This window comes from Magallana gigas, chromosome 8 (assembly GCF_963853765.1).
Source record: "Magallana gigas chromosome 8, xbMagGiga1.1, whole genome shotgun sequence".
NCBI classification, from domain to species: domain Eukaryota; kingdom Metazoa; phylum Mollusca; class Bivalvia; order Ostreida; family Ostreidae; genus Magallana; species Magallana gigas.
The window spans coordinates 1,029,965-1,055,991 of NC_088860.1; the positions used below are offsets into that span (position 1 = coordinate 1,029,965).

The 26,027-nt window shown below is 33.2% G+C and overlaps 3 protein-coding genes across 3 annotated transcripts; all 3 read left to right on the plus strand.

Annotated features, from left to right (window-relative positions):
• The first annotated feature begins 215 nt into the window (after nt 1-215).
• Nucleotides 216-6,671, plus strand: LOC105322654 (heat shock 70 kDa protein 12A). Its single transcript, XM_011421499.4, has 4 exons — nt 216-1,141; nt 3,795-4,151; nt 4,304-4,454; nt 4,547-6,671. The coding sequence occupies exons 1-4, from the start codon at nt 731-733 to the stop codon at nt 5,680-5,682; spliced, it is 2,055 nt and encodes a 684-aa protein (XP_011419801.3). The 5' UTR covers nt 216-730; the 3' UTR covers nt 5,683-6,671.
• A 3,612-nt stretch (nt 6,672-10,283) lies between these two features.
• On the plus strand, nt 10,284-13,982 carry LOC109617939 (uncharacterized). The gene is made up of 2 exons (XM_020065000.3): nt 10,284-11,841; nt 12,708-13,982. Exons 1-2 carry the CDS (start codon nt 10,356-10,358, stop codon nt 13,673-13,675), a joined length of 2,454 nt encoding a protein of 817 aa, XP_019920559.3. The 5' UTR covers nt 10,284-10,355; the 3' UTR covers nt 13,676-13,982.
• A 1,989-nt stretch (nt 13,983-15,971) lies between these two features.
• Nucleotides 15,972-21,204, plus strand: LOC136270912 (heat shock 70 kDa protein 12A-like). Its single transcript, XM_066069842.1, has 5 exons — nt 15,972-16,477; nt 18,951-19,134; nt 19,233-19,339; nt 19,418-19,568; nt 19,658-21,204. The coding sequence occupies exons 1-5, from the start codon at nt 16,115-16,117 to the stop codon at nt 20,782-20,784; spliced, it is 1,932 nt and encodes a 643-aa protein (XP_065925914.1). The 5' UTR covers nt 15,972-16,114; the 3' UTR covers nt 20,785-21,204.
• The last annotated feature ends 4,823 nt before the right edge of the window (nt 21,205-26,027 follow it).

Here is a 26,027-nt window from a genome sequence, read left to right on the forward strand (position 1 = left end):
ATATAACTCGATATTTTCCACAAAAAAATCAAAAATGGAGAAGATACGTAAACGTTGTTATTTCAAAATGAAAATAAAAATGGGTGAGGAATGAAGAATAATTTATGTTTTTCGTTTGGTTTTTAATGCGGTTAAAACACACGAGCAAGGAAACGCTTTAGCAAGGAAATGACGCTGCGATGAGTTTGGGGTTGCACCGGGTCACTGAACGTAACCAAGTTCGTCAGCTTACCAGAAATGATCTAATGATGTATTTAACTGGAAATTTTCACATTAATGAATTGCATCCTGGTTAACATTTTAGTGAAATTTCAATGGTTTATCTTTTTTCTCAAGGGAGGAAATGTCTTAATAATTTCCGAACAACCCTCTTTTAATATATTGATTACAACAGATTGTGTTAATTTGTCCGGGTTAAAATTATTGTGAACATGAAAATTCATTTCATTGTGATGGGATAAAAAAGCCCCACTCCCTCCCGAGGTAATCATTGATAACACTGACCGACCAAGCTTGAAAACAAGAATAAAATGAAATGAAGATTATAAGCAATAAGATATCAGAAACGAAACTATCTATTTTGTCGAGGATCCTTTTCACAGTGGGTTTTTAACATCCATTGTCCTAAAATATACATCGCGGAAGTTTTGACAACGCGTAATGACATAGACCCAAACTGAAAGTAGCTAAACGGCGGCTTAGAATATATATTGAAATATTCCGTTTCAGAATGGACAATTACTTCAGTCCTTGGCCCGTTGTGTGCGCCATTGACTTTGGGACGACATACAGTGGCTATGCTTATTCCATGCGACCAGACTATGAGAGGAACCCATTAAATATTGAGTGCAATCCATCATGGTCGAACGAGGAAATGATGACACCAAAAACTCCGACTTGTATTCTATTCGATAAGTCGGAAAACTTCCATTCATTTGGGTACGAGGCAGAAAAGAAATATAGAAAGCTAGCTGAAAAAGCCCAAGAAAAACTAGAGATTGACGAAGAAGACGATAGCAATGATAGTGATGATAGTGATGATAGCGTCAATGAAAAAGTCGAAGATGAAATTGAAGAAGACAACGTTACTGAGTGGCTTTATTTCAAAAGATTTAAAATGAAGCTGTATCAAGACGATATGGTAGGTATATTAGTGTTTTCATTTGCCAGGTAACTCTACGTTGTAATTACGAATCCATTATATTTGATATAGGATACAATGCACATTTATTTAAATTACTCGTACATATGCATTATAACACATGGGTGTTTTCAACCAGAAAAATTAGAACAGTTATACTTAAAAAGATCCTCAAAAAGTAAAGTCAGCAACTTTCTGAATTTTTGATGGACAGCCTTAATTAAACTATTAGATTTTTTTAGTGTATTTGTTAGTTTTGTGATAGCATAATTCCAATAAATCTCGCTTGTAATCGTATGAAATATTAGTAAAGTTGTTTTTTTTATATTTGTAATTTTGAGAAATCAGTGCTGTTATAGTGCTGTTATCTTTCTATACATTCTTAAGGTTCATTTTTTGGTTTCACAACTCCTAACAAATGTGTTAAACTTCAAATCATTAGAAATAACATGAGTTTTATTTCATTTTTTTTAGCAGTTTTTGGGCTACGAATGAAAATAAGTTTTTTTTTCTCGGCATTTTTGATGTGCAAGTTACACCCTGTTGGACATCGGTGACACTGGTCTATTTTTGAGCGTTTCTCTTTTGATTTTGTAGATCAAATTTACAAATTAGACATTTGCTAACGGATATTGAGATAAAGTATTTGTCAATTTATTTCAAATCAAATACATTTCGTACATATCATAAAAAGTTTTTAATTTTTTTTATATCAAGATAAAATAATGTGACAGTAGCATTAGTTGATTTGAAAAGGACACACAGTTTCAAAAATCGTCTAGTACTCGACTCTCGCTTAACTGAGGCCCCCGATTAATCGACTAAGCAAGCCGAGTAAAATTGACGTTCCTACTGATTATGCATTTATTATTTGAAAGCCCAATAGCGTTTTCCCCACATGTCTAACATGTTGTGTTTTTTCAAAATATTTATCAAGGTTACTTACAGAGAACAATAAAATTTTTAACTTTCCAAAGTTTTCTAAAACGTATTTTTTGGTTGAATACTGTGAAAGAAAAATCTAAACCGGTGAAAGTATTTCAATTATAATATACTTTAATCCACAGTAATATTGACTGATGTTCCCACCCACCATAAGGGGATGGGAGGGTGGCTTTGAATTTCTCTCAGGTTAGGATACATAAATCCTGTTAGTTAATTTTCCCCTTTATTTAGTATACCTCCGCTCCGAAGGAGAGGGGGTATACTGTTTTACCCTTGTGTGTCTGTCTGTCTGTTTGTCCGTCTGTCCGTCCGTAACAAAAATGTCTTTCGCATTTATCTCAGCAACTATTTATTGCAGATGCTTGAAATTTTTACACAGTGTTTGTTAAGACATGTCATATCGTGATATATATTTTTGTACCAATCGGACGTCAACTTCCAGTTAAATGACGACTTTGCTTATTTTTTAACCAAAATTTTCAAACAAATTTTTTTCAAAGATTTCTCAGCAACTTTTTATCGCAAAAGCTTGAAATTTTTACACAATATTTGTATAAGTATGCCATATCGTGGGATATATTTTTGTACCAATCAGACGTCAACTTCCTGTTAAATGACGACTTCGTTTATTTTTAGCCAATATTTTCAAACACATTTTTGTCAAAGAATTCTCAGGAACTGTTTATCGCAGATGCTTGAAATTTTTACACAGTATTTGTATAGGTATGTTATAACGTGAGATTTAGTTTTGTACCAATCGGACGTCAACTTCCTGTTTAATGAGTACTTTGTTTATTTTTAGCCAAAACTTTCAAACAAATTTCCGTCAAAGATTTCTCAGCAACTATTTATCGCAGATGCTTGAAATTTTTACACACTTTTTGTTTTTGCATGCCATATTGTGGGATATATTTCTGTACCAATCGGATGCCAGCTTTCTGTTAAATATCGACTTTATTTTGCATATTCACATCAGAGTGGGGGTATCACTAGTGAGCATTGGCTCACAGATATCTTGTTTTACTTAGTTTTGCATAAATGCGAATAAATTCACTTATGATATAGGTCTATAATGAAATATGTATGTATTTATCATTCCATCATGATATTTAGGAAATATTCTTCAATTTAGAAATGAAAAGTCCCCAAGATGTTTTGGCCTTGGGACTTAGGAACGATAACTCTTATCTGAGGAACTTTCATACCAAATAAAATTTAAAATATTTTTTGTGTTTATTTGCAAAGATTTTCATTCAAATTTTTTATGTCAAAGTTATTAAATTTACATTTTCTTATAACATCAAGCAGCCTTTTCAGATGATTTGTCAACAGAGTAAGAAAATATGAAAAATTATGTTTTGGGGAAATGCTAAAAAAAATTGCAAAAATAACATTTTTGAATGTTAAGAAGTATTATATTTATTTTTAGGTGTCCGAAGGAAATATCCAACAAATAACAAAAAAATTCTCTCAATTTGTTAATAGTTAACTTTATGACAATTATTTTACAAAAACACGAAAAAACATTTAAATATTCTTTAAAAATTCCCATAGTACCCCTATCATCATTTTGATATTTGATAAGTATATGTTTTGTGGTCTTCTATTGAAAATTGGAATAAACTGTGGGTGTATAGAGCCACCTTAATATTATTTGTAATTTTGTTATTCATTGATAAGCAGAACAAATTATTGTATTTTATTACAGATGGCGAAGCAAAAATTAAAGAAATTGAAACTAAGTGCAGAAAATGGGAAGAAACTTCCAGCTTTGAAGGTATTTTCAGAAGCAATTAAATATCTGAAAGACCACTTTGAAGCCTTACTGCTTAAAACAACAATAAGAGATGATTGTAAAGGAAGTTCATTGAATTCAGATACGTCACAAGAGCAACGTCATACCTCTGTGTCCACAAGAAAACAGGAAACACACTCTGAACGTTCTGATTCCAATATTGTGGATAGTAATGACTCGTCTTGGTCGGACGACATCTTGTGGGTCCTAACAGTTCCTGCAATTTGGTCTGATCAAGCGAAACAGTTCATGCGTGATGCTGCTATACAGGTTTTTATAAAACGTTATTCCAATGTCACGTATTGTATAGTTAATGCGTTGTCTTGTTGTCAATTTGTTGTTTTGGACGTTCTGTTTGACTTTTTACATGATTTACTTTAGGTTGTATTCCGCTGCCCTGATACGTTGACTTGACTTTTTAGGCTGGTATTAGAGACGACCACTTGGTTTTGGCGCTGGAACCAGAGTCCGCTGCTCTGCTCTGTAAGCAGTTAGCACTGACCAAAAAAGCAGTTGATATCAAGGTACAGATGTTTGAACCTGGCAGCAAGTTCATGGTCATCGATTGTGGAGGTACGCCAACATCGTATTTACTTCTGTTATTATTGAAAGTATTTTGACATTGAATACAATGATAGCCTAAGATGTTGCCTTTTGATATTCAGGAGGAACAGTGGATGTGACGGCTTACAAAGTTGAAAACAACCAAGCCCTACGGGAGTTGCATTGCGCATCTGGAGATGCAGTAGGGGGAACAAATGTGGACATGCTTTTTATCAATCTTTTAAATGACATATTTAGAAAAGACGTGGTGGAAAGATTTCAGAACAAATCGCCATCAGATTGGCATGAATTGCTGAGAAGTATTGAAGTTAAAAAACGGGGTATTGGGCTAAAAAATCCAAACGAAAAGGAGAAAGAACTAATAACTTTTTCAAGTTTAGGTAGACTGATTGACGCATTTACACATTTAAATGGACACAGTAAAAATGCTATTTCTAAACGAATACAAGAAATGGATTTAAAAAAGAAGATAAAATGTAACGGTCCAAAGATGCGCATTGATGAAACTTACTTAATTGAGACAGTTTTTGCTGGTCCAATCAAAGATATTGTGAAACACTTGAAAAATTTGTTCGCTGAGAAAGACGTAAAAGGTATCAATATAATATTGCTTGTCGGGGGATTCTCCGAATGCCCACTCCTGCAAGATGCAATTAAGAGGGAATTTCCAGACAAGACAATTGTTAATCCGCGAGATGGCAGCATTGCGGTAATGAAGGGGGCGGTGTTGTTTGGACACAGTGCTGAGATTGTAGCTCAGAAAAGGATAGAACAGGGGCATCAGCTGCACGAAGTACAAGAAGTCTCTGAATGCGTAGTTCGTAGGAGTAGGGCGTACTATGGGGTTGCGACAGATGTTCCCTTTGTTGATGGTGAACATCTCCCAGTTTGTAGATATACCAACGAAGAAGGTGTATCTATGTGTTCAGACATTTTTGATTGCCTCATAAAGAAAAATCAGGAGATGGAAATAGGACAATCTGTTTTTGAAAAGACTTTCAAAGCCTCTAGTACATTGGCGAACGTAGAAATTTATCGATCAGACAGGGAGGTACAATACTGCCATGAAGATGGCTGTCGAAACATTGGAAATATTAATGCCCTTTATTCGGATGACATCGGTGATAGGAGATTATTTAAAATCCAGCTACATTTTGGTTTCACAGAAAAAATAGCAATAGCAATGGACATGAAGACACAAAAAACCTGGAAGGCCAAACTCGACTGTATTCTGTAGAATATCACCAAACGTTATAACAAACGCAACTCACCTCTCACATATAAACTATGTATAGAATCATTATAAACAATATAAACACTCTAAATGAGAGATCTCAAATATGACATCAACAGGAATATTGGGTTGGTGAAATACCTCTGTTGAGCCGATTTCTTCATTGACTTATACAATACCTTTATGATTCAATGGACATGATTATTGTTTTATCCGAGGACTTACAGAGCCAGGGTTAAAAAGAAACATTTCGTACACAATAAATAAGCTGCGAATATTTGCCTGATTTGAGGTCTCTTGCCTAGGCAATCGTTAGAATTTGTTGGAATGACAATTTTGTTGACGGAATCGCAATCAATTTAGACTATGATATCCGAACAAGCACTACTTTATCTGGCATAAATTTGCCAAAAGACATCTCACTAGAAGTTGTAAAGCATAAGCTTATGCCAACGGAAACTTTACAATGAGCATAATTCTGAACGGCAGAACCTAGAATTGTCCCTTAAAGGAGTGGCCATCTTAAAACCGAAGAAAGACATTGTTGTCGTTTGTTTTATAATCAATATTGAAGACATCTCTTCTATTGCGGTATTGATTTAAGCCATTACCGTAAAATTTATACCACAAAATAATTTTTGACGACATAAGAATTCAACATTCTGGCTTTTTTGGTCTTTTGAAAGCAATGGATGTTTGTTTTTTTAACCCCTTAAAGATTTAGCCAGGGACATTTCTAGCAGAATAAGGAATTTGTTAATTCATTTCCTTACGAATATCACTGATTTTTCAAAATAGTTGCCTTCCAGAAACTCGCATTCTCTGTTTGACCACCTCGTTCAATGCATCTGCGATTTTATATTTTATTTTAGATAGGAATCGAAGTTTTCCAGGACATTTTACATGTATATTTTTTCCCCGAATACAATGCAAGATGAATTTATTCACGGTATATTTTGCTGCGGTTTGATTAATAAACACATTTTCTTTTTGTTTTGCTTCAACACCTTTTACATACCTTCAGTATTAAAAAGTGGTCTTTTTCAGGTGTATGCAGAAAATTGCCAATCATTTTATTTTATTATAACTTTGGCAGTAGTTGTCTATATGATTTATAAAATTCATTAGGATTTTGAACATTATAATCGACTTTCCATCATGCATTTTAGTGAAATAATATCCGAAGAACGCTATAAGCAATTTTAGACACTTTTCTTGAACAAGTCATGCGACAAAAGAAAGGAATATTATGTAGATAAAAGGTAAGAGGATTGGCCTCCATTTATCTCTTCGTAAAATTATAAAGTTAGAAATGAAAAATGGGATTTTTTCTTTATGCAATCTCAAGGAAATAAGGTACTTTAGTGGCACAGCGTATTTAAATTATTCAAATAGGTACTTTATTACTTTTTATGGATCCCCGATTTCAATGCGGATTCCCCAATGAACATACATCCTAAAACACTTTTGCTGAGATTTAGTTCTTCTGCTGCACAATATTGTTATCTCCTTTGATTTGCGGATTTTCTTTTTCATCTTAGATTAAATGAAAATTTAACATTTTCTGCGTTTTCTCATTTCAAGTAGGTGTTTTTGTTTGGATATATTGAATAATGAAGAATTGCTATAATGTTGAGGGTAAACGGATTTCCTGAAGCTTCCTGTTTAGATTGCTGAACAAAGTTATTTTATATATCTTAGGATTAGGTTTCGTTTGCATGTGCATTACATCATTTGATAAAACTCTCTCCCTGAATGTGACTATGTGATTGTACTTAACGTTCCTAAGTTGTTGAGGGTGCTTTAGATAATGCAGCACTATGAATCTGTGGTCTACAATTGCATTATCGTAAAAGAACAATTCCACTCTAGAAGACCAGAGTATAAAAAATGAAAGTGAATGACTTTGCATATTTTAAATAGAAAACAATGATTGTTTGTTTGAAAAAGGACTGGTTTGATAAAATTCAGTATTTGCTACCTGTTTTGAAAATGTATCTTTATAATACCGAATCAAGCAATAACTGTATCATTTCAAATACACATTTTTTTATTTTTTGCATGTTGATATTCTACTTATTTCTAACTACTATTGACATATTTAATAAAATCTTTTAATAGCGTTGATTATAAGGCAAACAATCGTAATAAGAAAACCCTAAATAGTCCTTTTTAATCCCAAGTACGTTCCACTGCTTAAAGTGGTCCCCCCAAAATCCTTACATTTCTTTGCCTCTTGTCTGACTTTCTCTCTCTTTTTATCATTTTTCTGGCTTTTGTCTAGGAATGTGCAAACGACCTACAAATGTTACTATGCTTTTTGTTAATATCCTGTTAACACACTAAAATTCTCGCCAATACATGTTGATGTATAAATGTGTTTAGATTAAATCGATGGTTTTGCAGAAAGTTTATAGTCTATGTTGCAAGTTAAACTAAGAAATGACGAATCTATAACTTTTTAAACATATTTCAATTTATCACATGTTTATCCCAATATACGGTGGATATCACTCATAGGATAAATTTTTGATATTCCACTGTGTGTTCTTACGCCACGTGACGTCATAGTTAATCATTACGTAGGTTTAGACGGTTGATTGACGTAGAATGAAAAAGGAAATAATTAATTCAGTTGAGGGGTGTTGAGATATAAATTTGAAACATTTAATGTTGTCTCAGTTATTTGTCATGAATTCATAAAAAAAATGCCAAAGCTCGGGGATAGAAAACACACAACTCGTTGGATAAAAATCATATACCATCGCAAATCATGAGAGATCCTATATAAATTGCAAAAACCGACTGTGAGAATGAACAAAATATTATAATATGTTGTCCTGAACTGTTTTACAGCAGGATTTACCGTGATATTCAATAATATTCTAACATTCGTCGTTACGGTACTGTTAAGGCAATTCAAACTTTACACGATTACAACCTAAAGTATTTGTCATGAATTTATAAAATAAAAAGAACTTATAGAACAAGGTTCTGCTCTTAAAGAAAAAAATTAATGTTACAATTTACTTTGAATGAGCTTTACGAACCCTCCTGAATAATTCTGTCCTTTTAATGGCTGAAAACTGCTTTGTTGTCTTTTGTTACTATATATCAAATTGTTTTCTATCAAATAGTGAAGCTTTGTCATCAAATAAACTGAAAGGTGACTGAGTATTAACTAAACATCCAATGAAGGACCGAACTATGCCATTCTGATTCAGTCAGCTTTTTAGACATTCCGTTTAACTTTCATTTGACTGAATGGCAAAGGTTCATTCTGAATACATTTTTATTCTTATGATTACATAAAAGCACGTACAAGCCCTAGTTCTGTGGATTATTTACCAAGTTACAATTGCTTTCAGAATTGGGACAACTGCCTATGTAAATATACGTTCTATTTATCCTTTAATTTCCCCGGTTGAATTTAATAAATCAATTTAAACGCATTCATTTCATAGATTTTTTTGTCCAATACCTTTTTCAAGAATGAACATAACGGTTGCCATAAACAAATACTTTACGAGCCGGAGGGCACGCTTTTTATCTTGCAGAAACATTGAATCTCAGAAGTGGTAAGTATCTACTTAAGTGAAATCTTAGATTTTCATATTATCACTTCTTCCAAAGATGGTTAGTTTATTTTGTATAATATATGGAAGATATTTGATAAAAAGCTCATGAAATGTAATGATGTCAAAACTCATTTATTGATAACAACTTTAATTGTTTCTGTATATGGCAGTGAAGTAGATATCATATACCCCCAATTCTTAGTTTTTAATAAGTTTTTTTGTTAATATGTGTAGTACCGGTATATTCAGTCTGTATAGCTTTAAATTGGAGAATAACAGGGAGTTGAGGTGTTAACTCGTCTAAAAAAATATGACTATACTTTGTCCCGAGTTTTAGCTTCCACAAATGGTACCTTAATATACCGGTAGTTTTTTTTTTGGCAAATATTTTGTCTCCACTTTGCATCAGTCAATATTTCGTCCCTCGGAGGCTAGCGTGATGTTGCCCTCTACCCAAGTCAACAGTTCTATGCTTATCGTATTAATTTATCAAATATAGAATAAGATGGAATGTCCGTGGGGAAAAAGCGGAAATTACTTGTAGAAAACAGATTTAGTTGTTAAATATTACAATGTTCGGTTATCTTTCCTAATAATTGTGGTATTGAATATATTTTGAAAAGAGAATTTAATCAATTAATTTCTCTGAAGTATTTTAATCATATTCCAGAAGGATGTGAACGAGCTTATATCTGGTTTTGCTTGATTGATAAGTGTAAAAAAATGAATATGACTGACGAGACATAAGATAAGGTAGTTTAAATTCGCTATAAATATAATATTTTTCAAATATATTATGTTCTATAGCTAGGTGTTACAATCCAAGAACTGATTATTATCAAACCATTCGTTTGAGAAAAGAAATTCGCCCGAATAGCCTTCAAATAGTATACCTGTATAGTATTTGATTGAAAGACTTGTCTTACTAATGGATTAGTTATATACACTTTCCTTTCTGACATATAATATTTTTCAAATAATATCTGTAATATGCAGATATTATTTGAAAAATATTATATGTCAGAAAGGACAACATATTTACTTTTCTTTTTGTTTTTATTTGTTTAGACGTTTGGAAGAAAAAACATATTTCACGTTATGAAGGTATTACAGTATAGAGTACGTCAGTGCTCTAAATGTTCAGGAGATCTTGAGTTTGTATGTATCACTTGTCAGTCTGATCTGTGTCAACGATGTAAAGAAAACCATTTGATCGTTCTCTCTAATAAAGACCACGATGTCACGTCATATCGAGAGAGAAGTAACAATGATTTACAAGAGAGATGTGAGAAACATCCTAGGATGATTGTCCAGAAGTACTGTCAAACATGTCGGACTCCTTCTTGCTTTTACTGCAGGAAACATAGAACACACAGTCTAATAGATATTTGGACTGCATGTGAGCAAAAGCGACAACAAATCGCACAAACTATTCACATCATTAAACATGAAACTCTCTTTGCTAGACAGATTATGTTGAAAGGAATTAAAATTGATATAAGAAAATGCCACGCAAATACCCCAAAGAATGAGTTTTTAATGAAAAAAAAGTCTAAAACATTGCTTGACAACGTGTTAAAATATAAATTATTTGTACACAGATGTTTGAAACAAAAAAATGTATCTAATACTCATCTAGCTTGGATACAATGCTTTGAAACGATATATGAAAAGTCATCCTACAGGCCGATAGACTTTCTAAAAAATATCAAAAAAGAAAACATTCTCCGTAAAAAGGATTGTCCTTATTTCTTAGAGCATGGAATCCAACAGTTAACGATTGGATCATTCAAAGTAGAGGATTTGATTGCAATACTATGTGAAGTAAAATTTAAAGAGAAAGGGAAGCGTTGCGTCGGTAACGACCACCTCTTTAAGTTGATGCCTTCCCCTTTGCTACAAAAGTCGATTTTGAGAACAGATGTTGCTCTTTGCTTCCCCGATTCCTCGGTGTCATCGGACCTGCTTGATGTTGAAGATGAAATGTCAGATTTCGATTTGATGAACAAAACGAACGAAGATCTAAAAAGTCTGCAAGATGATTTATTACAAAACTGTGAGTTTGACAATGATTCTAGATGGATTCCAAAGTGTCTGCACTGCTCCCCATATACCGGGGATGTTCTTGTCGGTATGCAGCAAATTTTCAGCAGGAGGAAATATTTGACGAATGGTAGAATAGACCGGTACGAATATCCAGGTAGACTCAAGAAAAAAGGACCAGTTCGCTATTATAATCCTTTGTATGTCGTAGAAAACAATAATGGTGATATCGTGGTGTCTGATGACAGATGGCGTGTAGTGGGGACTGATCATGAGGGAAAGGATCGATTTAAACTTGATGGACTTAGACCGTATGGTATCTGCACTGACGCGCTGTCACATATCCTGGTTTGTGCTATTCAAACCAGCACAGTACAGGTTTTTGATAAGAACGGCGTATTTCTGAGGCATCTTCTATTGAGACAGCCAGGGTTAATTTCCCCATGTTTTCTGGCTTATGACATCAACACTTATCAACTATGGGTTTGGTCAGACTTAAACAAAAGAGTTTGTGTTTACAACTACCTAACCCGGCCTACCGGTAAGTCAAATTGTCTTCTCCTTTAAATATATCCATTACTTTTCAAATGAAAGCTGAATACTATGATTCTAGTAAGTAACAACACACTGTGTGGATTTAGCAACGACACGCTGCAGCTATTTAATATTTGGCATATTAAATGTACAAATACAAAATTATGGCATAAAGTTGGATCACATGATTTATTTATTTCAATAAAACAATTCTAAAAATTTAAACTTTCCGCTGTACGCGTCGTCCTAAACTGGTATTAAACACCTGAGCAATTCTTTATATAGAACCAGGTGACACAAACAGGTATTCGAATGAAAACTTTATATTTCCGAAAAATCAATTCATTATTATACCAAGTAGAAATTGATTTATGTCTAATTCGTCCCTAAAACGAAAGAAATAATATATGTTTAATATAATGCGTATATGTTTCTTTTTCACAGTTAAAATGTTATAATTACGTTGGTTAAAATTTAAAACAAAATTTTAAAAGTTTTCTTTCCTTGATAAGATATATCAATACCTGTCCAATGATGCGGTTTTTGTTTGGTGTCGCTTGACATACGATAGTAATATATTAGTTATCGCTTATGTGTTATTTACAAATATTAATTATACGCAAACCAACCATACTTTCTTAAAATATTTCATCCCTTGGTCAAACAATAAATTGCCCTTACCCCTTTTAATGTTACCGAACGCCCAATTCTTTAAACGTTACACTATTTGACTTCAATGGGCATTTCGTTCAGCTCAGTCAATTTGGTTCAAGGCAACAAAGATGCCTATGATATGCAATTGATATTTAAATAACTAGACGGCGCCACAGTATGTAAGATTAAAAATTACTATAAAAAGTTCAAATGTTGCAGATCAAAATCCCCATACTTCTAGTTCGATTGAGAGTTCAAGTGGAAACCAATCCTTGCAGACTAAAGGAACATGTCCGATATATTATCCTGAAAGACTGGAGTCTGTCACCACAACAGGTTATGGTCCTAATCATATTTCATGTACGGGAACAGATTATGTTTGGTTTAGTTGTACACCTGATTCTCTCTTCTTGACAAGCACAGTAGGTTCCGATAAACATTCTCTGTTGGATGGTTGTGGTGATGCTTTATATTTTGGTAGACACACTGTAAGTAAGGATAATGAACTGATCTACATTGATAAGAAATATAACATCATCAAACTGTCAAGTGATTTTAAAAATAAAACTGAGTTCATCATTTTAAAAGACTCTACGTGGAAGCCATTTTGCGTATACAGTTCCAAAATTACTGGAGATCTACTAATCGGAATGTACAAACACGAAAAAAGGACGGGTAAGGTCAATCGGTACACTCACAATGGAGAATTGATACAGTGTATACAATACAATGACAAAATATATGAACTGTATTGTTGTCCGATCTTTATAACCGAAAACCAAAACAGAGATGTTGTTGTGTCCGAATCGGACGTGTCGCGCCCTAATGCTGTAGTGGTAACAGATCATAGCGGGCAATATCGTTTCTCCTACTCTGGGCATCCACCAGATTTCGAGTTCCAGCCACGTGGAATCTGCACCGATGAGTTGTCTCGAATTTTGATTTGTGACAAGATGGAAGAGAGAATACACATTATCGATAAGGATGGTCAATTGATAGCAAAACTGTCTTTGAGCCCTCCAGATGAGTTTGTACCGTACAGCATAGCTTATGATATCACTACTCGCTCTCTTTGGATTGGAGCTGTTGACGAATACGATGTTAAATTATCCGTCATTGAATATGAAGCAAGTCATCCTATTCTGACTGGTAACAGTGAAACGCGACGAGATAAATCCATGTTATGAGTTATATTAATTCTTATTGCATGTCAATCTCTTCTGTGTTCGCTCATGTAACAATAAAAAGACGAAATAAATCCAACAATAACGGTGTATTGGAATTTAAATATCATAGGTCAGGTAATTCAAAACGTTATTTATTTAGTATTTATGAATAATAAATAATAAATCTTGTATATATGAAATTATGAACTTTCCTGTTTAGCCTAAAATTTCATTCAAATGTTTGTACATTTGTAATTTTTGATGTAATGTGTATGCATTCGATACCACCACATGTCATTTTTAGAAGCAATTATTAATAAATATCTGAAGAACCGTTTTGAAGCCTTACTTTAAAAAAAAAACAATAATAAGGTTAGATTGTGAGAAAGTTCATTGAATTCAAATACGCCACGAGATCAAAGTAATACCTAGGGAATAACAATATGTTTTGATATTTTTGATTGTTCGATTAAAAGCAACCAATACATGGAAATAGAAAAACTTTAATGTAAAAGAATTCTGGAGCATCTCAGAAGCATCTGTTAAAATATTAAAAACACTTCTGTCGTTTATTCTGATGATTGTGGAGATTGCAGATTGTTAAAAGTCCAGCTTTATTTTGGATTCACAGATAAAAATAGCTATAGCTATATTGACCACAAAACGAAAAAACCAGCAAGGTCAAACGAGATTATTATACCTCTAGTTATTTTTCAGTATATAAGAATTATTCGATATATTTTGCTGATTTGTTGAGAATCGCCGTAAACAGACTAATTCCTGCAGAACAGACTGATTCCCTCCAAAACGGTGCGTCAGTTCGAGGAACTGATACACCCCTATTGGGAACACTTAGTAATTTCTTTTAGCCAAAGATCTAGAAAAAGTACCAAAAAATAAAATCATGAATATTCATAACCGTATCATTTAATTCTAGTTGTAACGTCCTTTTGGATTGGCTATACGTATTCATCTTTTTCGTATAGCATAACTTGCCTACGTCACAGTACATCGTGCGTGCAATTTAATTATATTTATTTTGACGTTATAACTTGTTGGATACACAAAGAATTATATTAATTTGAACCTTTCCTGATTGATTGTTTGTATCGATATAATAAAACAGTTTAAGTACACCATTGAGGGAGTCAGCAAGATTCCAGTTCCCCTCAACCTAGCCTATTTTGTTCGGCTTCGCCTCCGGGAATAGACCTGCTCTCGGGGATCTGGCCCCGGGGCCATAAAACTTAGACTAGCTTACTTTTGATCTCAGTCTCACTTTTACAAAAGGATTATATAGTGGGAAAGTGAGACTCAGATCAAAAGCAACCTCGTCTAGGTTTTATGGCACTAGGGCCTGGAATGTTGCTGACTCCCTCAATGGTATACTTTAATTGTATACTTTCTTCTGTAAAATATTATAAGTTTATAAAACTAAAGACGATGTACAAATACGCATCGTGTATTGTAACCTTGTTGTTTAATGTATAATCTATGATTTGAGCTGAGAATGTGTGCAGCATCAATGGTAAACTGTACTGTTGGAAAACAATTTCTTTTTACCAAGAATAATTTTTATGAACTATGAATACCTTGATATTCTAGAAGATTTTGACGAGATTCACATTTTTTTTATTTTACCAAAATATTAAGCAGATGTAGTTGCAAAATTACACATCAGGAACCGCCCACAAGCACCTAACGTTATATATTTTCCTATAATAAAAAATATATACCCTCTACCTTTTAATACACAAGGAATACATCGCCACCATCTTGGATTTATTTAATCTGTCACATCAGCTGAAAGTTTTGCATTAAACTAATCGTTAACTGTTTTTGCAATCCTCTCCATCTACCAATCGGCTCTTCAACATTTAAGCTTACAATCGATCTTAGATCATTCAGAGACTATAGGGGATTTTTTGAATTACAAATACTGAATTTTATGAATATTCTTTAAAACAATTTGGCAAGCTTGTTTTTCCAAATGATCAGATGTGTTGTACAGAAGTGTATTGCCTACCTTATAGTATCTAGATACCTCAATCTGAAATAAGTAGTTGCTAATAACCCTAACATTATTGACGTTTAATTATACACCAGCAGTATAAATAATTCATACGCCTGAAGTGAAAAAATAATGAATATTTTGAAAATCAGTACAAGTTTTGTTTGGTATATATCTAAATGGATGAGAATTTTATTTCGTGTGGAATTAAATAGCGACAAGCGTACCAATAGAAATCGAGAACTTATATTGTGGGATTCGGAGATAAAAGGGGGATAATGCGTGTTTCAAAATTCATGTCAACCTTAACACACGTTGTCAATCAAGCGTATAGAGAACAGATAGCAACTGATATAAATACCGACTGTTAAAGTTACAAGATCCTTACTCGAAACCGAAACTAGCTATACAGTTGTATAATATTCTGTGGATGTTTTTTATGTTTCGTAATGGATGAACATTTCAGTCCCTGGCCCGTTGTGTGCGCCATTGACTTTGGGACGACATACAGTGGCTATGCTTATTCAATGCGACCAGACTATGAGAGACATCCGTTGAACATCGAATCATATCAATGGCACAGCAAAGAAATGACGACACTCAAAACACCGACCACCATTTTGTTCGATAAGGCGGGAAACTTTCACTCTTTTGGGTACGAGGCAGAAAAGAAATATGCAGAGTTAGCGGAGAGAGCCCAGGAAGAAGATGGTGACGAAAGTGTTGACAGTGACGACGAAAATGACGAAGGTAAAATTGCTGAATGGCTTTATTTCAGAAGATTTAAAATGAAACTGTACCGGAATTATTTGGTCAGTTCGTGTATCTATGTTTATTAAACGTTATAATATGTTCACTAACAAAAACATTGGAAAAATTATACTTTGATCGAAAGGCTTATGGTTAGCATTTTTTAAAAAATTTTACAAGTATAAAACGCAATACAAAAATTATGTTTGAATGCATCTTTCAGGATTAAATTTTTTTAATTATTCAGTTTAAGAATTTTAATTAAACAACATATCCTAAATATATGAAATACTTGTTTCTTTTTCATTGAGATAGTTTATTTATAAATCATTTATAAAGGACGTGCTTAAACAGTGTTGCTAGCAGCTCAGATCGCATTTGGTTGCAAATCTAGTTATTTATTTACTAGACTTTTACCCGTGCGTGCGCGGGTTGACATTGCATATCGGACATTTCCGAAATAGATACATCGACACACCGTATTGTTGACATTTACAGAACAAAGCTATAAGCATATAATCATAATGCTATTAATTCAAATACTCTTTTTATTAAGAATAATCTAACTGTGTCTCTGGACAGGCCATCACTACAACCGTAATGTAACAGATAATTGCAGAATCGCTCCGAAACGATATTGGGGAAAATTTATTAATTTTTATTAAAAATAACTGTCAAATTAATTATAAAAACCCTTTTGGGGCTGTAAATACCTTTCATCAAAAAATTCAATTTATATTATTGAAGAATTCATCACTTTTTTACCAACGGTTTTACTCGCTTCAAATTTACACAGCATGTTGACATTCGGAACTTTCGGGAATTTTCAAAGTAAATGCACGGCGTTAGCGTTATCTCCCGTATTTTCTTTGCTAAAGAGACAATACACGGAACGCATTCAAACGATAAACCGGGTCCATAGGACATTTATCAATTTAACGATAGAACATTCTTTCTACACACTCCTAAGAAATATAAGATTTTTTTTGCATGGAATCAAATATCTCTTTGCCATCATGAAGACAAAAGTAAGGACTAAGTTTATATGTATTTGTTATTTTATAATTTCTCTCATATAAAAATCCTAAATATATATAAACAGAGTATATAGCAAATTTCCAATGAAAAATTTACACGTATTTGTATTAACGTTTCTGAGTTTATCCATTCAAATGTGATATTGTGGGAATTAGCCTGAATGTAATGCGCATGTGCAAGATTGCATTATCCAAAAAATCCAGATGATTTCCGGAATATTTTGAGGAATTTTCGTTCATTATCAGTTAGCGAAGCTTAAATGAGAAAAAAAGAACAAATTGGTAATTTTCAAGTACTAATGATGTTTAAAATATATAAAACAAAAGACAGTACTCTTCATATTTATTGGTATTAAAGACCAACAATCCGAGACTATTATTTTATTATAGTAGTATAGATAGTCTGGAATAAAATCATGAAGAAATGTTATTGAATTCAAATTGCAATATTTATGAAAGGATCCTGAGGTCCGCGCAGAAAATATATAAGCGAGGTTAAACCGGATGCTATGGGAAAAATTCAGCCTGCGCATGAGCTAGCCTGGTTCCTGTGCGTAATGGGTAGCCCAGGGAACCAGGCTAGCACTTGTTTATCTGAATCGGGATCGGGATCCCATGCCATATGCACACATAAATTCAAAGGCGCTGTAATTGTAAAGTTGTCGGTAAACAGTAGTCAGTAAAGAAACAAAGTTTTTAAAGAAATAATGTACATGTGATATGAACTGCCAGTATTATGAAATAAGTTAACGTTATGCGGAAACTACAACATGCATCAAATAGCATATAAATTTGCAATGTTTTGTTGTTTTCCGTATACACATGTAACTTAACTTCACTTTTATAGTAGTCAATGCTATATGCTAAAGTACTTCCCGATTAAATTTTTTTAAGCATTTAAGTGTGATTGAATAATTATGTCACTTTATGAAAGTTTAAATCTCAAGAAAAATGCATGAAATTATGAAATTAATTTAAACAAAGATATCACTGCATAGTTAACAAAGTAGTGCGAATCGTAATGTGTAATAGTAGAATTCGCCGAATGCCTGATACTATACATGCATACTTCATTAATAGATAGATCATAATTATTTTCATATTCCAAAGTCAAGGGTTCTCTCAACGCTATGCGAATCAGAAACCCTTGACTTGGGAAGAATTATTTTGAAGTATGAACCCTTTAAATACTGAGATAAAAATCAGGGCTATACATATACGTAATCTAACGTACAAATTACGTGGTTAAAAGCAGGGGGCTAGAGTGGGTTGAATCTCTGATAATCTTAAGGCTTTCACGTTTTCGTTGGAAACACATGCAAATGGTCCACGTATTGTAGTCCTTTTTTTTAAGGACAGCAACTTGTTTGTACTAAATATTTGTTGTTGGGAAAACAAGTCTATCTTATAACGTTCATGCGTATGGATAGGCGAGCACAGATAAATGAATATTATTGTAGAAATACTAATAACTGATTTGTCTTTAATTGATTTTCAGATGCAAAAGCGAAAACTAAAGTTTTTGAAACTTAGTGCTGAAAATGGCAAAAAACTGCTAGCTTTTAAGGTCTTTTCAGAGGCAATAAAGTTTCTGAAAAACCATTTTGAAGGCTTGCTGAAAAAATCAACAGTGACAGAACATGATGGCCATTCCAATCGTTTTTATTCCTCGGCGGAAAACGGTAATGAGAGTTAAAAGAATTTTAATTCGTCAAAAGATAAAAAAAAAAGAATTATACTGTGTCCACAGGTAATTAGGAACGCTCTTCTCTTATTGTAGCAGAGAGCAGTGAATCACCATGGTCAGACGACATTTTGTGGGTCCTAACGGTTCCTGCAATTTGGTCTGACCAAGCGAAACAGTTCATGCGAGAAGCAGCTATACAGGTTTGTATAATATTCTTTGTAGTGTTTTAGGATTTAATTTGTTGATTGGTAGTTCATTAGTTTTTCCCTTGTGTTTAGGCTGGTATTAAAGACAATAACTTAGTTCTGGCGTTAGAACCAGAGTCCGCAGCTTTGCTCTGTAAGCAGTTAGCGCTTATCAAAAGAACCGACGATATCAGTGTACGGACTTTTAAACCTGGTAACAAGTTCATGGTTGTGGATTGTGGGGGTAAGTCAAATTTTTAGTCATTGTTATCAAATCAGCCCATTAGTATTTCATTTTTGATGATAAAGCCACGTCATTGTCTTTTTTCAAAGGGGGAACAGTTGACGTTACATCTTATTGCGTTGAGGATGGCCAATCTCTGAGGGAGTTACACTGTGCTTCTGGAAAAAATGTCGGAGGAACTAACGTGGACGACCTTTTCTTCGAACTTCTTAATGACATATTTGGGGAGAAGATTGTAAATGAATTTAAGAATAATTCTCCATCAGACTGGCTAGAAATGTGGAGAGGTTTTGAGGTTAATAAACGTAACATTGGGCACAACAATCCAGACGAATTGATTACGTTTTCACACTTCAATATGCTATTTGAGAAATTCAAGAAGGCAAACAAAAGCAGAGAAAATTCAGTTAAAATTAGGTTGCAAGAAATGGAACTGAGTAATAAGATAAAATGTAAAGATCCAAAGCTGCGCATTAAAGAATCGTATTTTACAGACACAGTTTTTGCTGGCCCAATCAAAGATATTGTAAAACACTTGAAGAATTTGTTTACAGAGAAAGAAGTGGAAGATATTGATATCATATTGCTTGTTGGGGGATTCTCCGAATGTCCAATGCTTCTAAAAGAAATACAGATGGAGTTTCCAAACAAGGCAATTGTTAATCCGCGAGAGGGCAGCACTGCCGTGATGAAGGGAGCAGTGTTGTTTGGACACAGTGCTGAGATTATAGCTCGAAAAAGGATAGAACAGGGGCATCAGCTGGATAATTTTAGCGAGTTCCCTAATTGTGTAGTTCGGAGGAGTGGGGGTTACTATGGTGTCGCCGCCGATCTCCCCTTTGTCGATGGTGAACACCCTCTGGTTTGTAAATATACCAATGAAGAGGGAAAAACGATATGTTCGGGCATTTTTGATTGCCTAATAAAACGAAATCAAGAGCTTGAAATAGGGAAGACAAGCATAGAGAAGACATTTAGATCGTTTAATTCTTCCCTGATAAGTGTAGAAATTTATCACTCAAACAGAGAGGTGCAGTACTGTCACGAAGAAGGATGCGAGAAAATCGGTCACATTCTTGTCAGGGTTTCTGATGATTCACGTGACAAAAGATTGTTCAAATTCAAGCTACATTTTGGTTTCACGGAAATAATTGCAACAGCCATTGATTTAAAAACACACGAATTGTGGAAAGCCAAACTCGATTTTCTTTCGTAGCACACAATCTTACACGACGTTCTAAAGATAAAATCGGTAGCCTTAGTATTTTAAATCTATCTCAAATGTAACTAAGTATATGATATTTAGAAAAAGTTACAGATGGTTGCAATTGTTTTGAGATCAACGCATTTATAGTCACTGACTTCCTTGATCTATGCGTTTTTGTACAAATATAACTTATATTCTTTTAATATTTTTGCAAGGTAATTAGCTATTGTCCAAATCAGTTATGACATATTTCGCGAAAAATATGAATTACATAGGTAAGCTAATCCTGAGTTAGCGACAAAGGATAGTTTCGCACGAGAGACCAGTTGTTAAAATTTTGCTCAAAAATAGGTTTTAATTGTTATTTTTTTGTACCTGCACTGAACAAAAACAATAAACACCAAAAACAAAATAAATATTTATTTTTTGCATTTGCGTTCTTGCATTACAGAAAGTCACTCCCACACAATTTTGCTATATTCAAGATCAATATTCTGCAGTATTCAAAGTTTGAACGTCAGAATGAATATATATCAAACACAACTTACCGACAACACCTTAAGCCCCGCCCCTATCTCTTATTGGCGTTTCCACCAAAGAAAATAATTTTATTCTAATTCACCGAGTTTTACCGAAAAAAATTTATATTTCCTATGTTTTCGTTGCTAAAATATTGTCGAAAACTTACGACCTGCCCGTAGATATTTACTGTCTTGTGAAACTTTCATCAATTTTGTAGATATCTATTCTTTCCAATTCAAAAAGAATATAGAATTAAAGTCATGAAAATCTTTTTACAAACAACAATTAGTTTTCTTATCTATCATTATAATTTCTACAATCAAAAAATAAAAGCAAATTATATTGGGTTCATATACCAGTATTTTAATACAGTTGTCGTAACCGACACATAGAAATGTAAAGAGCAAACTTATATTTGATTCTTACATGTACTTCTAGTTTTAAGTCAATTTACAATAATAGCAACGCATGTAAATTTAATAAATAATGCGAATTTAAACTCACAACTACATATTATGTAAGGATAAAAGCTTTAATCGTAGGAATATACAGATCAAAACTAAGGTTTTTGTGGAAAAGGTATAATAATTTACTGAAAATGACATAATTTGGTTGAAAATATGAAATATGATTAACTTGTGTTTATGCATAAAAATGCGTAAATTTGTTATTAAAGAAGTTGTTAAAAATTGCATAAAAATTAGTAAAAATCTTCAAAACAGGAAATACCCTATTCTATTGAAAGAAATAAACACTTTCTGTGTAAAGAATGTCACGGAATTAGTTTTATTTTTAGTTTTGCTAAAAAGTAAGACAAACGTTTATCAATCTGATTAAAATCAGGTCCTTTGATCCGCTCACAAAGATCGACACAGAACACAAGGCAACGGTGATTTCTATTTGCGGGAGATACCCGTCGACCACAGTTAATGGTTATCCAATCAATAAGAAATCGTTATTATTTTGTGGTCAACAAAAATTTAAGATAACAGGTTAGCGGACACAGTGCCACGCTTGGATGTAAGAAATAAACTAATGTTAGGGAGGTTGGCACCTGAAATACTAGTAATGTCAACCATCTAAAACATAATGGATATAAAGATGGGGACCTAACATGTTCATTTCTTTAATTTGTGACCCATATCACATGCTATTTTTTGGAAATATGGGGTTCCAAATAGAAATGATAATTTTCCTAAAATTTTTGATTTAATTTGCCAGGAAATTGATCATTTGAAGATATTAAACAAATATTTATATTTTAAACACATATTATACCCACACTTTCTAAAGAAAGTTACCCTGTTCCGTCCGTCCGTCTGTCACGTTTTACTTTCTCAAACATCTTATAAGCCAGCAACCTGAACTCTTGGAGTTTGATTTGGGATATCACGTTGTTTAAAAAAAAAGGTTTCAAAAATTCTCTGGTAGTCCTGGGGGTCAAATAATTGATAAAAATGATGTTTTTTCACAAAAAACCTTCTTCCTCGAACTCCTCCTACATTTTCAACAGTAGACAAATCATCTCTTGGTATATGTTTTAGGGTATCCTATAGATGCGCAATAAGGTTTCGGAACTTTCAATTTTGCCTTGGGGGTCATTTAATGGCTGAAAAATGACTTTAAAAAAAACTGGTTTCAAAAACGACATTTTTTTGCAGTAGCCAAATGATCTTTTAGAATATGATTGGGGTGTCATTTTGAAATTTGATCAGGTTCCAGAATGTTGTTTTATTAAGGGGATCAACAATGACGTTTTTTGCAAAAAGGGTAAGGTTCACAGAACTTCTCTTACATCTTTTGGAGTAGCTACGTCATCTCTTTAGATATGATAGATGCTGTCCTATAGATGTGCAATAAAGTTTTAAAGATTTAGATTTCATTCAGGGAGTCAAGTAGTAGCAGAAAACTGACGTTTATCACTAAAAAAAACCCCCTTACATTTACACTTATCTTCATTGACAAATGATCTATTAAATCAAAATATAATATGGGGTCTAAAAAGTTTTAAAAACTGGTAAAAAGTGTTTTTCTTTAAAAAAAAAAATATCACATTACACGTTGCATTATTGACAAAAGATTTATTTAGATATGATCAAAAGTCATATTTCTACCAGGGGATCAATAACTGATTTATGTAAATCATTAACAATATTTCTTAAATTAAGAGAGTAAAATAGAAGCAGAAAATTGACGTTTATCATTAAAACAAAAATAATAAAAAAACACCTTAAATTTACACTTTTCTTAATTGTCCAATGATCTAGTAAAAACAAAATATAATTTTGGGGCTATGAAAGTTTTACAAACTGGTAAAAAATGTTTTTCATAAAAAAAATCACATTTCATGTTGCAAATTGACAAATGATCTAATGAGATACGATCAAAAGTCATATTTCTACCTGGGGGTCAATAACTAATATTCATGTTAAAATTTATAACAATAACTGATACAAATTAAATGTTTATACTCCACATCAACCACCCCCCCCCCAAACAAACGTGGTTCTAAATATTTAGTCTTCTCACATTCTTACATGTGTACAGTAGCAAATTTTAAATCATTTCTTGATTGCTCTTTTTTAAGATAAAATACTTTATTATTTCCAGTTCTAGAATATCAGGGTATCCCAAAGGGGCTTTACCTATATGTCATTTGATGCACAATGACACAGTTCAAAGAGCAAGAATAAATAAAGTTTAAGGATGGGGATCTCAAAAGTTATCAAAATGCATAGTGTTTCATTATTTCCTATTTCAGACGGGAAGGTGGTTTAAAGACAACAACTGGGGGTTATGTACTATGCACCATTTGATGCATTATAATGACATATTAGAAGATGTTTTGCATTGTCCTGTTTTATGGGGTCAGAAAAATCCCACAAGGTCATGACCTACATTGTATCTGATGCATAATAATACATAGGAAATGAAATATCCCTTCATTCCTATTATATCTCATATAAACATGATAAGTTTCTACTTTTACTTACATGTAATACGCATTTATACAAAACTGTCACAGGTTCAATATGGGCTCAACTCAATAGTTTAAGTCTGACAAATGAAAAAAAAAAATTGCAATTAAAATGACAGACACTGTACAAATGTGATATGATAGGTAACGATGATAAGCTTATTTAAATACTAAAAGATGATGTTACAGTTTGCTGGCAAAGGGAGGTCACTTTTTTAAAAGTGAAAGTAAAACTTATGTACAAACCGGTGTGTCATAATATTGTGCTACTATACATGTATTATGCTTACCTATATAATTGGTCAACATCATAATGATAATCCAGTTAGAGCACAATATTAATCACTTTAGCTGATCATCACAAAAAGAAACGTAAATGCATGTTAACTAATCCTTTTCTGCATATGGAAAACACATACCGGTATGTACACCACGTGAAACGCATCTAACCAAAGAGCTGGGTAAATTTAGTACCCGATAATGCGACCTGCAGATATGTGTTGTGCATGTAACTTCAGACAATTATCAGTTATTTGTAACATACATGTATTGTTATGACCTATTCTTCATGATTCCTTGAACTATTTTATTAGGTAAAGAACTATGTAAAGCACACATTTCAGCTTTAAGCAGAACACCTGCCTATTGTGATGTATACTCTCTATTGAAATAATAAAGTATAAATTTAATATTTTCCCCCTAAATAATGTTACCTAATAGTGAAGCGCAATGGGTTAGAGCGTTTACATGTTTGTGAGGGCATTGGGATCCGAGGTGTCTTTTTGGTAATTTTACTACATTATGTATTGATGAAATGAATTTAAGGGGAGGGTCTTAACCCCTCACTTTTACCACTTCTCTAAAATTGTGCGCACGATGTTGTACATGTAGGCACACAGAAGCAAATCTTAAGAAGGCAACCGCCGAGTGGAGGGGGCATACTTTTATTTTGTTTGGTATAGTCATATAGACCATTATACTTTCCATGACATGAAATGTTAAGATTATTGATTAACTTAGATTTCACATGCAAACAATTCAACCCCAAACTGTACATAAAATGCCGCTTGCGTATTTTCATATGGTAAAGGGATCTCATCTTTTCTGAAAGTTATAATTTTTAAATATATTACCAAAACTTGCATGTGGGCTTCATTTTTACATAATCTGGTACAAAACAGTGTTATTTAGGGGCAAACACTTGGTGCGAGTATTACTGTCTAATGACAGCATCTAGTTTTTCTTGTCATTGTCTTACATCATTTAATCCAATACAATAAATATATGCAGTTGCAAAATTCTAACAATTTTTTGTGCTATAGTACCTTTTATCTATTAACAGTTCTCTTCGCATATTGTTTCAACGCTCTAAGCCCAGTGCTATTTGATCCCAACTTGAATACGTGTGTAGTTTTTTATTACATGTGGAGCGAAAAAATGCTGATCAACTGTGAATACACGTATCATATTTCCACTTAAAACGAAAGTAGCTGAAAAACTAGTATATAATGGCGAGTTTGTCCTTTTCTTAATGGAAAACAACATACATGTAGGCACACAGAAGCAAATTTTAAGAAGGCAACCGCCGAGTGGAGGGGGCATACTTTTATTTTGTTTGGTATAGTCATATAGACCATTATACTTTCCATGACATGAAATGTTAAGATTATTGATTAACTTAGATTTCACATGCAAACAATTCAACCCCAAACTGTACATAAAATGCCGCTTGTGTATTTTCATATGGTAAAGG